This window comes from Chinchilla lanigera, unplaced genomic scaffold (assembly GCF_000276665.1).
Source record: "Chinchilla lanigera isolate Chin_1 unplaced genomic scaffold, ChiLan1.0 scaffold00075, whole genome shotgun sequence".
NCBI lineage: Eukaryota > Metazoa > Chordata > Mammalia > Rodentia > Chinchillidae > Chinchilla > Chinchilla lanigera.
In genome coordinates, this window is record NW_004955476.1 from 10,872,687 (window position 1) to 10,885,604 (window position 12,918).

The 12,918-nt window shown below is 48.9% G+C and overlaps 1 protein-coding gene across 3 annotated transcripts in view; it reads left to right on the forward strand.

The window, feature by feature from the left end:
- Positions 1 to 12,918, forward strand: part of Mob2 (MOB kinase activator 2) — a 66,000-nt gene that overhangs the window by 31,960 nt on the left and 21,122 nt on the right. Inside the window, exon 1 of one of the 3 annotated variants that reach the window (XM_005401786.2) lies at positions 11,263 to 11,306. The exons of the other annotated variants lie outside the window; for them this stretch is intronic. Within the exon in view, the coding sequence (XP_005401843.1) occupies positions 11,266 to 11,306 (41 nt within the window). The 5' untranslated portion in view covers positions 11,263 to 11,265. Of the gene's footprint in view, positions 1 to 11,262; positions 11,307 to 12,918 lie in introns of those variants that run through there. 3 annotated transcript variants of the gene reach the window in all.

Sequence of the window (12,918 nt, forward strand, 5' to 3'; positions counted from 1 at the left end):
TGCCCATATTTCCTTGAGGGAGGAAACAGAAAAAGGTAGCATTTTCAAAGCCCAGATAGGAGCTGAGTGTCCCCTTTGGCTGTCTTCAGTTTTAAGTGTCTGTTCTGGCGAGTGCTGGGCTTGATTAGAAGCCAGCTTCAAGCTTGAGTCCTGGAATTCTCGCCTGAGCCCAGGTGCTGAGTGAGGCCCATCCCCAGCAACCAGTGGGCACTGCACTGCCTGGTGTGTAGGATATTCTCAGAAGGCAACTTCCCTTCCTGACAGTTCAGCCTGCTGTTTGTATAAAGTCATAGATAGAGGGGCCACTTGCAGTTCAGGTTAGCTTTGAACTCACTGTGTAGCCCAGGCTGGCCTTGAGCTCACAGTGATCCCCCTGCCTCAGCCTCCCAAGTGCTGGGATTACAGATGTATGCCACCACATCTGGCTCCTGGTGAGTTTTGACCTCATAGGCTACTGAGAAGGGTCTGAGAGCCTTGCAGGAAGTGAGTAGAAGAAAGACCGCTCCTGCTTGCATCTGCTACCCTGAGCTCCTGGGCTCCAGGACTATACCAGGTGGACTCCAGAGTCAGCTCCTCCTTCTACTGCAGGACTCCTGCTCCTTGCCTGGGAAGTGCCTCCTGTCCTGAAGGCTCTGCTAAGTCAGGAGGAGAGGGAGCTGCAGGCTGAGTAGGCACTTCATGCTGAGCAACGGGAAGGCAATAGCAGCTGCTCTGGATTTCTTCCTGAGTGCCCCCCTCAGGCATGTGGCATAGGTGTCCTGCCAGGGCCTGCCCAACCTCTGCTCATTCCAGTGCCAACAGGGAGCTTTGGGGCCAATAGGGCAGCTTCATGGACTGTTGAGCATGTCCCAGGAGGGCACACTGGCCTTGGGTCAGTGGCTGCAGGCCCCTGAGGTACTGGTCTATTAGCCCAGGGTCACTGGTGTCTTGGGGACCCATCCACTCTGTAGTTGCTCCAGGTGTATAGACTGTATGCAAGCACATGTGAGGCACCTGTGCTCCTAGGTGGACTCTGGGTGCTGATTTATCTGCTGTGACACTATGGTCACTAAGGCTAGGAAGATGCTGTCTGGGGCATCCCAGCAGACTGGTGCCTGGGGCTGCTTGTGTTTGAAGCCTGGGCTCCATGCCTGTGTCTGGAGATGAGCAGGTATGTCCCAAGGGGACAATGTCTCCCCATTGTGGTTGTCTAGGATGCCTGGTGGGAGGTGGAGGGTTTGACTCCAGCCCCATTGAACTCCCGTCTGGGACTTTCCAGATCTGTCTGCCTTTGTGCCTGAACTGCTGGCCCCAGACCCTTCAGATCCTTCCTTGCTCATGTGGCCTGTGCGATCTCAGGTCTTCCGAGTAAATCCTGGACGGGCTTTCCAGGGCCTCAGGCGCAGTCCCAACCTCACTGAGGCCCTGCTTCAAACCAGTGTCCAGGCTTTCTTCCTCTGTTCTGTACGCGCCCCCACCCCAGGCCCTTCTTCCTCCCAGCCTGAGCCCTGTCACAGGTCCTGCCCTGACATCTTTCTGGGACCTGTAGGTTGAACACTCAGTATTTGCTGAGTGTTCAACTCACCTGCTCTAGGTTGGGCTGCAGTGGGCTTTTGATGAGGGAAGAGTGGGTGACTTGGGCACAGAGGGTAGAGGCCAGAACAGTGTGCCCCATGGCACTGTGTATCAGGGACATGAGGCCCCTCCCTGCAGACCAAAGCATGTAGTAGCACTAGCCGAGCCCCACCCCACCTGTCAGGTAGCTAGCTGCTCAGCACACTGTGGGTGCCAGGGCTGCTGACAGCCCTGCTGTGTGGGAGCATGCCCACCTGCTTGCCCTGTGCTACCTAGCAAGTGTTAGCTCCTGGAAGATCTCTGAGAGTTCTAGATACCAGACTTTTACTTCGAGAGAGTCATGCCTGGTGTGTATATGGGAAGGAGACAGGCAGAGGCAGGGCATCGCCCTCACAGTAACTAACAGGACACTCTAGCTTGAAGGGTCTGTGAACCCCAGTGCAGCTGCTTCTGTGTTGTGGGTGGCAGCAGGGCTGACCATCAGGCCTTTCTTCTTCTATGGCCTCTCCTCAGCGCTGGCCATGAGGGCATAGGAGAGGTAGGTCTGTGGAAGAGATCTTTTCCCCCAACTGACCTGACCCATGTGTCTGTGTGGTGGACAGGTTAGGGCCCACAGTAGCGGGCCCCAGAACCCTTGCCCTGTACTCCAGAGTGGCCACCTCAAAAGACATGGTCATACTCTCCTGTTAAAGTATCTTTCTCCCTCACAAATGCCTGTTTGGTTCCTGCATGTGCTGGGCTCAGTCTCAGTGTGTGTAGCAGAGCGCTGAGGAAATGGCACAGATCCTTGGCCCTCTGAGCAAACTGGCTCTCACAGGGAAGCAGAGAGCTGCCACAACAGGATGACATGCAGGCTGGGTGGGTACATGGCCACCCCTTACCTTCCTCACTCTGTTTTTGATAGATTGTTCAGAGCACTTGCCATGGGCTGTGTCTCCTTCCCAGGGATTTTGCATGTGTGGGCAGAGCTTTGTTTCACTACTGTACCCAGACCAAGACCTCATGTGGTACACAGGTCTGCCCGGAGCCCTGTGTCAGTGGAGGGAAGGAACTAGGAGGAGGAGGAGGAGGAGGAGGAGGAGGAGGAGGAAGAAGTAAAGGATGGGTAGCTGGAGCCACTGGCTAGGCACAGTGCAGATGCTAATTAATCAGCGTCCAGTGTTATCCTGGCCACTCACTGCTGGGTCACCTAGGGCAGGCCCCTGCCTGAGGAAGGCCGAGAACGTGCCCAATGATCCTGGCTTGGCAGAGAAGAGGACTCAGGATTCCCTTGTTCATGCCCTGGCCTTCCGTCAGGGTGACATGCACCATGGGGTTAGAGGCAGATCATAGGAGTAGGAACCACCCTAGGGAGACATTTATGGCTGAGGAGACAGGTGTGGCATCTAGGTGTGTGTTTGTAAGGCAGCTGTCGCAGGTGAAGCCAGGAAGGTGCTTGGGTCTATAGCTCTTAGGGTCTGGTATCTGCCCCACCTGTGTGGTCTCTGCAGCAGGTCAGATCCTGCTCCCCACAGACTTTTTACATCCTGCTACCTTGCTGCAGCCATGGCGTGTGCCCAGGGTCCCGGGGAGGCCAGGCATATGCCCTCCAGAGGTCAGCTTCCTCCAGATGCCAGTGTTGAAGGATCAATACTGAGGGATGTGGTCCCTTCTAGTTGGGTTAGTATGGGCATTCGAGCCGCTGGTGAGCCCCCACATGCCACATGGAGGTCACTGCGTGGGAGTACCCGGCCCTGGTCAGTGTTCTACACATTACTGACCTCAGGCAGCAAAGTCAATTGAGCAGCAAGAGCAGTTCTGTAAGTCAGGCAGGTGTAGAGTGACAGGTGGTGCATCAGCATGCACTTCTCCACCCCAGTCCACAGGGTAAACTACAGCGGACATCCACACCTGTCAGGATGCAGCAGTAGGCCCAGGCTCACCTCCCATCTGAAACAGCAAAGCTGGACAAATCTGGGCTATGATGGTTACTGAGACATTGACTATCCCAGCCTCAGATGAACGATGGCACTGCCTAGACTTTTGGGGAAGCACAGGGACAGAATATGGGGTTGGCTCAGGCCACAGGATGGAGAAGAACATGCTGAAAGGGAAAGGACAGGTTTTAGCTCATTTGCTTGGTTGCCACCCACCCATAACATATCTGTGCCTTCAAAGCTGTCTTCTGGTTGTGTTGCTAATTTTGCAATTTCTTTCATTCATCAACACTACCCCTGTGTAGGTGTTGGGAATAATAGTGCCCTGGAGCTGTGGATCCTAACAGGGTAAACACACCAGTCTGTGGAGTAGGGTGGGACAGCGTGAGTGGGCCAGGGAGGGCCTCCTGGGAGGCTGCTCAGAAGCAGGCATGTGTGGCCTTCTTTGGCGGCAGAGAAAAGTGAGTTCCTAGGCATGCAGAGTCCTATTTCCCAGTGGCAACCCATGCAGAGGTGCTGGGGTGCCTGGCTGTGCAGTGGAACGTTTACTGTGCTTCTTGGCATCCTCAGGGTTGGTCAGGAGTCACCCTGCCCACTGCTGTAGGGCAGCCAAGCTCCCTTGCTGCCTCACTGGGGTCTTCACTGGCAGAGTCCTCCCCCCCGCTCCCCTCAGCCCCGGACAGCAGGCAGCCAGCTGTGAGAGCACACACACAGCTCTGCAGGGCTTCTTGGACAGACAGAGTAGGCAGAAGCAAGGACATTGTGACCCGTGAAGATGTCTCAAACATTGGGTCCTAGCAGTGGAGCCCATCTTCTCTACCTGGAAGTTTCATGTAGTTCTAAAGAACTGCCTGCAGTCTTCACTAATTGTTGCAGCCTAGTCTTTTAACATAGATGTGTGCTTTGGAAGTGGGTTTTGTTGGGATGCCTTTGTCGTTCTTGAGGTCATCTGGTCAGGATATTAGGCGTCCTGCTCTCTGCCATGTGCTCCACACCCAGCAGGTGCTCCAGAGGGACACAGCATGAGGCTGGGCCAGCTTCCTGGGAGCTGTGCTCCCCTCTGCTGTCCATGCTGGACGCAGTGGGCAGGGAGGGGGAGGGGGTTGGGAAGGGGTTAAACACTGGTGAGGTTTGTTATTCTCTCTGAAGTCACCTTCTGTCAGCATTCTCAGCCACCAGGTGTTACGTGCCCAGCAGCACAGACAAGGTCTGGTCCCCACGGACAGGAAGAATATCCTATGGTCACAAGGGCTCTGGGCCACTTCCCCTGGGTTGAGTTCTGACTTCTCAATTCTGAATCACAGGTGGGTTGGTGGTTTCTGCCCAGGAGAACTGGGGGCTCTGTGGGGTCACCATCAACTTTTCCCTGCTGCAAGCCAGCCAAGAGAAGAGTACACACGAGCCCCCAGGGATGCTGGTAATGGTGGATGTGTCCCTCAAACCAGGCACAGGGACCAGGAGCCAAGGCCTTGCTGATTGTACCTCATGGTACCCACCCCTTGAGAGCTCTGTATCCCCAGAAGTGCTGTACTGCATCCATCATTGGGAATAACCATTTCCTAACACATCTGACATTATAGTACTGACTCACCCCTGCCTATCTGTCTTGGGGTTTAATCGTAAGCCTCCGAGCTTCAGTAGCCCTGGCTATTTAGAGGACTGGACAACTGAAGGGAAGTTCTCTCTTCTCCACAGAGATTCTGCACTGTGTGTTCCTCCACAAGAGCTGCATTCCCCACTGGTTGTAAAGGGGGCACTGTAAGGGTGAGTGGTCTGGGGACATGCTGCCTCCAACCTCTTGTCCAGCATACTTGGAGCTCCCCTGGCGCATCACAGATTTGACATGTGCTGTTTCACCTATGGATATTTCCTCCTGGACATGAAAGGCAAAGTTCTTTTCCTGAAATGTGAAGCTTCTTCTCATGACACTGCAGTGGTGCTTTTGACTGAAATGAGGCAACTCGTCTCAGGTGGTCCTCTAGTCTCCTGCAACTTGTACCAGTGTGTTCGAACATAGATTCAAATAACATTCATGCTCTGCAGTTGGCAGACAGACTCTCTGAGTCCCTTTTTAGCTTTATATTCTGGAGTAGTTAAAAACTTACAAGTGGTACAGAGTGCAAAGAACCCAGTGACCCTCAGCCATCCTCACCAGGGACAGCAGGTTTATAACTGCAGTGCAGGTCAGAGCGGAAAGCACCATTGGCACAGGCTGTTGGCCAGACTGCAGGCTTCACACTTAGTGTCTCAATCCATGGTCTCACCCTTTTGTTTTCTTGTGTACGTTTCTGTTGACCAGATTAGGTTGCTCTTCCTGTGTGTGGATTTTGTGGATTGTTCAGCACCCCCATTGATAACTAGATCTGGATACTGAGTTGTCTGTGTTCAGGTTCTTTTCATCCAGAGGCAAGACAGCTCTGAGTGGTGACGTCCTTCCTGCTGGAGTGTGACAGCTAGAGATCTTCTTTGGGGTGTGCAGTTTCTCTGGCCTCTGCTTAGAGTCCTATAGTATTAGCAGTGCCATCATGGGGGTTGACCTCTCAAAGACCCTGCCTCCCAGTACTGTCACTCTGTGGCTTTGGGCCAGAACTTGGGAACTGGGGCAGGACAAGCACTGAGTCCATGGTGGCAGGCTTCTGATGGGAAATACCGCTGAGGGCTGATGCAAGCATGGCTCCCTTGCCTTAGGTGGAACCTGGTATGTGTGCAAGCACTGTCATTGTCTGGCCCTATGGCTTTACTGGTTACTTTGGGGTGGGTGGTTTGGATTTCAGGCTGCAGCTTCAAGTCTCTTTCTTCAGTTTATCTGCCACTTTTTCTCAAATGCTTGCTCTCTTTCCATATACAAAATTGCTTAAAAGAAAGAAACTTCTGGGGCTGGGGATTTAGCTCAGCAGCAAAAGCGCCTGCCTGGCAAGTGCAAGGTTGTAAGTTCAGTTCCCAGTACTGGAGAAAAACCAAAAAAAAAAAAAAAAAAAGAAAGAAACTTCTTAAAAGAAAGTTTGTTTCTTAAAAAAAAAAAAAGTTTTTTAAAAGCTGGAAGATGATGTTACAGATCTTAAGTATAGATCATATGTTTCACAAATGTGAATTTGCCTGTAGCCACACCAATCAAGGTGTAGCATGCTCTGTCATACTAGCACTTCCCACTTAATGTCTCCCTGCCAGAGGCAGCTCCTGTTGTGATATTCGTCAAAGGCTGGTTTGGTTTGGCCTCTTTGGAGCATCATATAAGCAGAATGATAGGGGCCTTCCTCTTTTGTTCATGAGTTTCGTGCTTTTGCTTGCTAAGCAGTGGTCCACTATGTAAATATACCACAGCTTATTTAGACATCCTTCTCTTCGTGGGCTCTTGGGTTGTTTTCAGTTCTTCATAGCTGTGAGTAACACTGCTATGGCAAACAGAAACACCAAAATGATGCCCAGGATTTGGAGGCAAATTTATTTTACATCAACAGGCACTGATTGGGATCATTCCCAGAATATCAGGCCCTGATCTCTGGTGATCTAGGGCTTATATGGGATAAGCAAGCAGGAAGTACAGAGGCAGAATGGCTTGTCAGTTGGGAATTGGTATATACAATATGCATCATAATGACCAGCTGTGTATCACAGTGACCAGTTGTTTCTAAGAGACAGAAGCAATCAGAACTGGAACAGGAACTATCACCTGGGCAACTAAGAAACTGAAGTACACTGGTGGCAGGGGGCAGTATTTTTCTGTTACATTTCCCCTCTCTTTTAGTTTGGCAAATCTTTGCTGGGCATATTACATGTGATCTTCTGAGACAAAGCCCAACTAGAAACAGTAACATTAGGGTTAACAGTAACATTTCAGTGATCCTAGGATCTGCCCTAGTCAAGCTCCTCAAGATTGTCTTCTTACAAAGTTTTTTCCTGAGTTGTTTTTAGGAAGAGACATAATTTAGGCCCATGTGTTCTGTAACGTTACTCTGGCACGGTAGTGAGGGAGTGAATCTGATCTAGGAGAGTGTCCAATGTGCCTTGGATGTTCATCAAATCTTGGTCAAGTGTTTGATTTATTGATCTATCCTTTTGGGGCAACCATCCATAGAATTTAAGGCCAAAAAAAACATATCTAGGGAGGGGACAGGGTAGCAAGGACTGGAGTAAACAGCCTGAAAAGACACAAAAATCAAGGGATAGATATGGAGGAATCCAATGAACAATGTCTTCAGGCCTCAGCTGTACATGGACTGGTCAACATCCAGAGTGACCAGAGCAAGGCTTTGAGTACACTGTCTCTTCAGAGTGAGCCTTAAAGCAGCTGTCTAGGTAAATTCTCTGGCAGATCTAAAGCTGGATTTCTCAAACTTGTAGAGGTAGTAACTATATACCTAGGTTATATATGTGCAGGAATGTCTACAAATATACCTGGTCTTTTAACTAGCTACAGACTATTTTTTTAACTTTTCAAGAGTTTTGTGGCCTGTATGCTATTTGTAGTTTTTATTTAATCTAGTTTTTGAGTTACCTCTGCTACAAATGCAGGCCTATTATCACTGCCAATGACCAAGGGTAGGCCATATCTAGGGATGATTTTTTTTTCTAGCACGACGCTACAAACTTTTACTGTTTTCTCAGTTCAGGAGATTGGGGCCAGTGACACAGACATTGAAGCCTGAGCTGTCTACAGGGGTACAGGCTCCAGAGCAGCAGCTTCAGCTTGTAGAACATACAGTGAGGGTGGTCTGGTGGCTGGGGTTGATGTTTCAGTCAATCAGATTCCCAGAGGGGCTTAGGGCTCTGGACAAGATTATTTTGTGTTGTTGGTGGCAGGTTTCCAAACAGCAGCAGGAAGCAGTTTGCAAACTCTCCCTGAAGGAGAGTTTTGACCAAAATAGTTTTGCCCAAGGTGACCACAGTGATTCTAGCCTGTTGGACTTCATTCCTAACAGAGCTACTTCCATCTGTAAACAGGGTGTACTCAGCATCTGTCAGGGAGTCCATTTTTAGAACAGTTCATCCCAGTACAGCATGTGGCACTTGGACAGTTGGGTCTCAGTCTAAGGTGAGCTCATCAGCTTTCCTGATCAAAAGCACAGTGGCTGTTAGAGTGCAGAGGCAAACGAGGAGAAGCAGCCTTTAGGGACCAGATCCAAGTATTTGCACAGGTAGACTAGTGGACACTCCCATGGGCTGACAGTCTGAGTAAGCATCATTGTTTTTGTGAACTCAAGGATCCAGATTTTATAGAAACCAGCAGCTCCAAGAAATTTTGCAGTTTTTTCTTGTAACCGGTTTCTGCCAGATATTGTAGCAGAGCCCTTGTGCCTTTCCAGCAGGCAACTTGGGTATCATTAATCAGAATCTTCTCCAAAGAGGGTAAGTAAGTTTTTAAACTTGTGGGAGGTTGAGTCCAGGTCAGTTAACCTTTGAGTCCAGAACTGGGGTCTTTGCAAAGAGGAGCTCACTGACAGGAGCCAGCTGAAGGCAGAAAAAAAGCATTCTTTAGGTCCAGGCAGATGTAATAGCAGGCTGTGGGTGGTAGAAGACTGAGGCAGAGGGGAAGTGTGGCAGCACTGGCAGCTTGGAGATCTTGAACTGGCTTTATAGGCAGGAGAGGTGTATTGTAACAGTTAGACATTTTATAGTTGTGAAGCCTAATTTTTGTTTCCCCTCGGGGGCCCGTGATGGAGGTGGAAGGGACAGAGAAATGACTATCCTGGAGCCAAATCTGTTGCTAGGACCTCCCCAAAAATACTGGAAGACTTCCCAAACCCTTGTGGCAATTGAGTAATGGTCTAAAAAGGGTGTATTGGTTGGGAACCACAGAATGCAAGATGATGGCTGCATTGTTGACGGCACAGTCTTACCCAAGGGATTAATAGTCTTACCAGGCTGATGTGTAGCTGGATGCCTTTCTGTGCTTCCTATGACATCTGACAGCAATAGGGGTCACGTGAGTCAGAATGGTTGATGTCCAGGCCCAGAGGTGGGTTAAGCAAGAGGGAGGCTGGCTGGCTTGGTGCAGAGGAGATGGTTGCTTCTAACTTGAAGAAGAGGTCTCCTCCCAAAAGCAGTATGGGGAATGGCTTATATAGGAGATGTCCTCCCAGGCTGGCAGAAGGGGTAAGAGGCAAGAGTCCTAGTTGTCTTGATGATGGTACTATGGGCTCCTGGTGGCCCAGCTGAAGAAGGGAGCCTAGTCTAGTCTAGTCTGAGCCCATCAGACCAATGAAAATGTCATCTGATCCAGGTTGAAGCTTTTGAAAGTTCCTATCTTTTAATCTGAATGGGCATTTATTTCTAGAGTCCGTAGTCCTTATATCAGACTTCTGGGTAACAGTAGTAACTTTTGACATATTGTTGGGCTTTTTGCCCCCCTCTTTGATGTTTTTGAGAAGCGCTTCACTGGGCTGTTTTTAGGCTGGGTGGCCTTTGGGAAAGGCCATGGCAGCTCATTCGTCAGCGCTAGTAGTCCAGTTTTCCTCAGTCAAAATGTGGAACTCTGAAGGAATTGCTGACACTTATCTTGGGTGGGCTTTAAGCTGATGCCATCTGACCAGGCTAGGCATAGCTGTGAGGCAGTGGCTAGCTAGAACCAGTTTAACTGGCTGGAAGTAAATGAGTCAGGAGCAGGGGGTTGAAACTGTTGTCAGCAACTGCAGCAGCTGCTGAGGGTGCCACACCACAATTCTCAGGAAGAATGGGCCTCTTTTTTTTTTTTTCTTTCTTTGAGACTCGCAATCTGGTTTCATTTTTAACTCAGTAATCTCAGAAAAGCATTTTTTCCTGTAGTCAGTAACTATGGGTTTTGAGTAATTAATTCCCATCTCTGACTTCCTACATGTGTTGTGTACCCTTGAATGATGGCACAGCAGACAAAGGGTGGTTGCCCCTCAGAGAGAAACCATTCAGATGCCTGCCTAGCTGTGCCCCTTGCTGGAACTTAGGCACAGCTTAGCTAAGGAGGGTGTGAGGGCCTCTGTTATGCCATATGTTGATCGCCATGGAACCACAGGTGAGGGCCCAATCAGCCACTGAGACAAGTGCTTCCCAGTCTTGGTGCACAGATGGAGCAGCCTGTTGCTTACGCTGGCCGCTCCACCCACTGACACATTCACTCAGCAGGCACTCAGGGGTAAAACATTGCAAACCCCTTCCCTTCAGGCTGTTCCTGACTAACGAGAGTTGATCAGACTCCCCTTCTGCTTGAGCTGAGCAGGACTGACTGACTGCTGGGGTGCCTCTGGGGGTCTTAGCCAAATCAGGCAGGCAGGCAGATGAACGTCCTCCTCCCTTTGGGGTCTGATATGAGCTGATCAATCAGGGAGCCAGGAATCCTCCTCCAGACCTCTGAGAGGACTCAAGAAATCTTGAGGGCACACCTTCCTGTGGGAACCTGGAGAGGTCCTTGCTCCATTCACAGGGGCCTGAACCAGTGACCAAAGAGGTCAGCAGTCAGTCTTCCCGGCCAGCACACCGGATGCAATGGCAAGCAGAAACCTTGAAACAGCACCCAGGATTTGGAGGCAGATTTATTTACATCAGTGGGCATTGATCGGGATCATTCCCAAAATATCAGGCCCTGATGTCTGGTGATCTAGGGCTTATATAGGATAAGCAAACAGGACGTACAGAGGCAGAATGGTTTGCCAGTTGGGGATTGATTTATACAATGTGCATCATAGTGACCAACTATGCATCACAGTGACCAGCTGTTTCTATAAGACAGAAGCAGCCGGAACTGGAACAGTAACTATCACCTGAGCAACTAAGTATACTGGCTGGAAGGCATCTTTTGCTATGACACTGCTGTGAACATTCTTGTATGCGTATGTATATGGACAGATACTCTTTGTTTTCTCTTGGGTAAGTAGCCATGGGATTATTTGTTGGTTCATAGATGCGTTTCTCATCTAAAAAACTTATGTCCCAAATGGTTGTGCTGTTGCCTGCTCCCCAGTGTGATGTGGTATTCTGGCTTTCCTGCTTCTCTCAGGTTCCAGTTCACAATCTCCTGGCTTGAGCCACTCTTTGGGTCTCAGGTGGCATCTTATGGCGGGCAGAACCTGTAGCCAACCAAGCAGAGCACTTTCTCCTGTGCTGCTGAATATCTCCCTCTGTAGTGTCTCTTCAGGCTTCTGCCTTTCCTAAAAATAAGGCTATCTTTTATCACTGAGGCACAGGACTGCTTTCTGTAGTCCATATAGGAGTCTTTGTCAGATCCATACAGTCTGTGAGTTGACTATTCATTTTTTAAACAGTACTTTGAATAGTGTGTGTGTGTGTGTGTGTGTGTGTGTGTGTGTGATTATTTTGGTGAAATGTATTTTATCTCTTTTTTTTTCTTTCTTTCTGGTTAGTGCTGTTTGGATCCTAAGGACCTTTGCTTGTTTTTAACTTGGCAGAGGTCCTATTCATGAGCTTCATTGTAGACACCTTATAATTTTCTTTCATGTTTGGGTCTCAGACTCATCTGATGTAAGGTAGGGCTCTAGGGTGTTTGTTACTCCTTACAGATACTCCATTTTCTCATCCTTATTTAGTATGGATACTTTGCTTTCCCTATTCAACGATTTCACATCTTTGTTGGAATCCAGTTGAGCATGTAAGTGTTTGGGAACTTCGTTCTGTTCATGTTGGTGTCAGTGACAGGGTTTTGAACACTGTAGCTGTAAATAGGTCTTGAAATGAGCACTTCGCTCTTCTTTTACAAGAATGGTTCAATTACTAATCCATTTGCCTTTCCATGTGCATTTCAGAGTCCTGCTAATTTCTAAAAAAGAAGTTGTGCAATGCTTTTGAGTAGGACTATATTGAATTAGGAAGATTGACGTTGTAACAAGATTTGAGTCTGCCAATCTGTGACAGTGGTGGCTTTCTTCATTATTAATGCTTTTAATTACTCTTAGCATTGATTTTTACTTTTTAATGAGAGGCTTTGTGCAGTTTTAGAATTATTCCTACATTTAAAATTCTGTTATAAGCTGGGCGTGGTGGCACATGCCTGTAATCCCAGCACTCGAGAGGCTGAGGAAGGAGGATCGCCACAAGTTTGAGGCCAGCCTGGGCTGCATAGTGAGTTCAAGGCAGGTCTAAACTACATAGCAAGACCTCATCTAAAAAAATTTTTTTTTGTAAATAGAAATTTTATAAACTTTTGTTTCCATTTACTTGTTCTGCTATACAGGAATAAACCTTATTTCCTACTGACCTGGTGCTATGAATGTAGTAGTTTTGGGGACCTGGGACACTCTTCTTAAACTTTCTGCCTGCATGTCCTGTTATCTGTCAGACAGTATCCCTTTCTTTCCTGTCTTTTTATCTCAGCTCAGTGCAGACCATTGCTGAATAGTGAGAGTTCTGACTTGGTCCTGATCTTAGGGGAAAATATTTCGTCTTGTAACTCGGTATCTGTATTTTTTGGAGATGCCCCTTACCAGTTGAGAACATTCTTTTCTGTTCCTACTTTGTTGAGTGT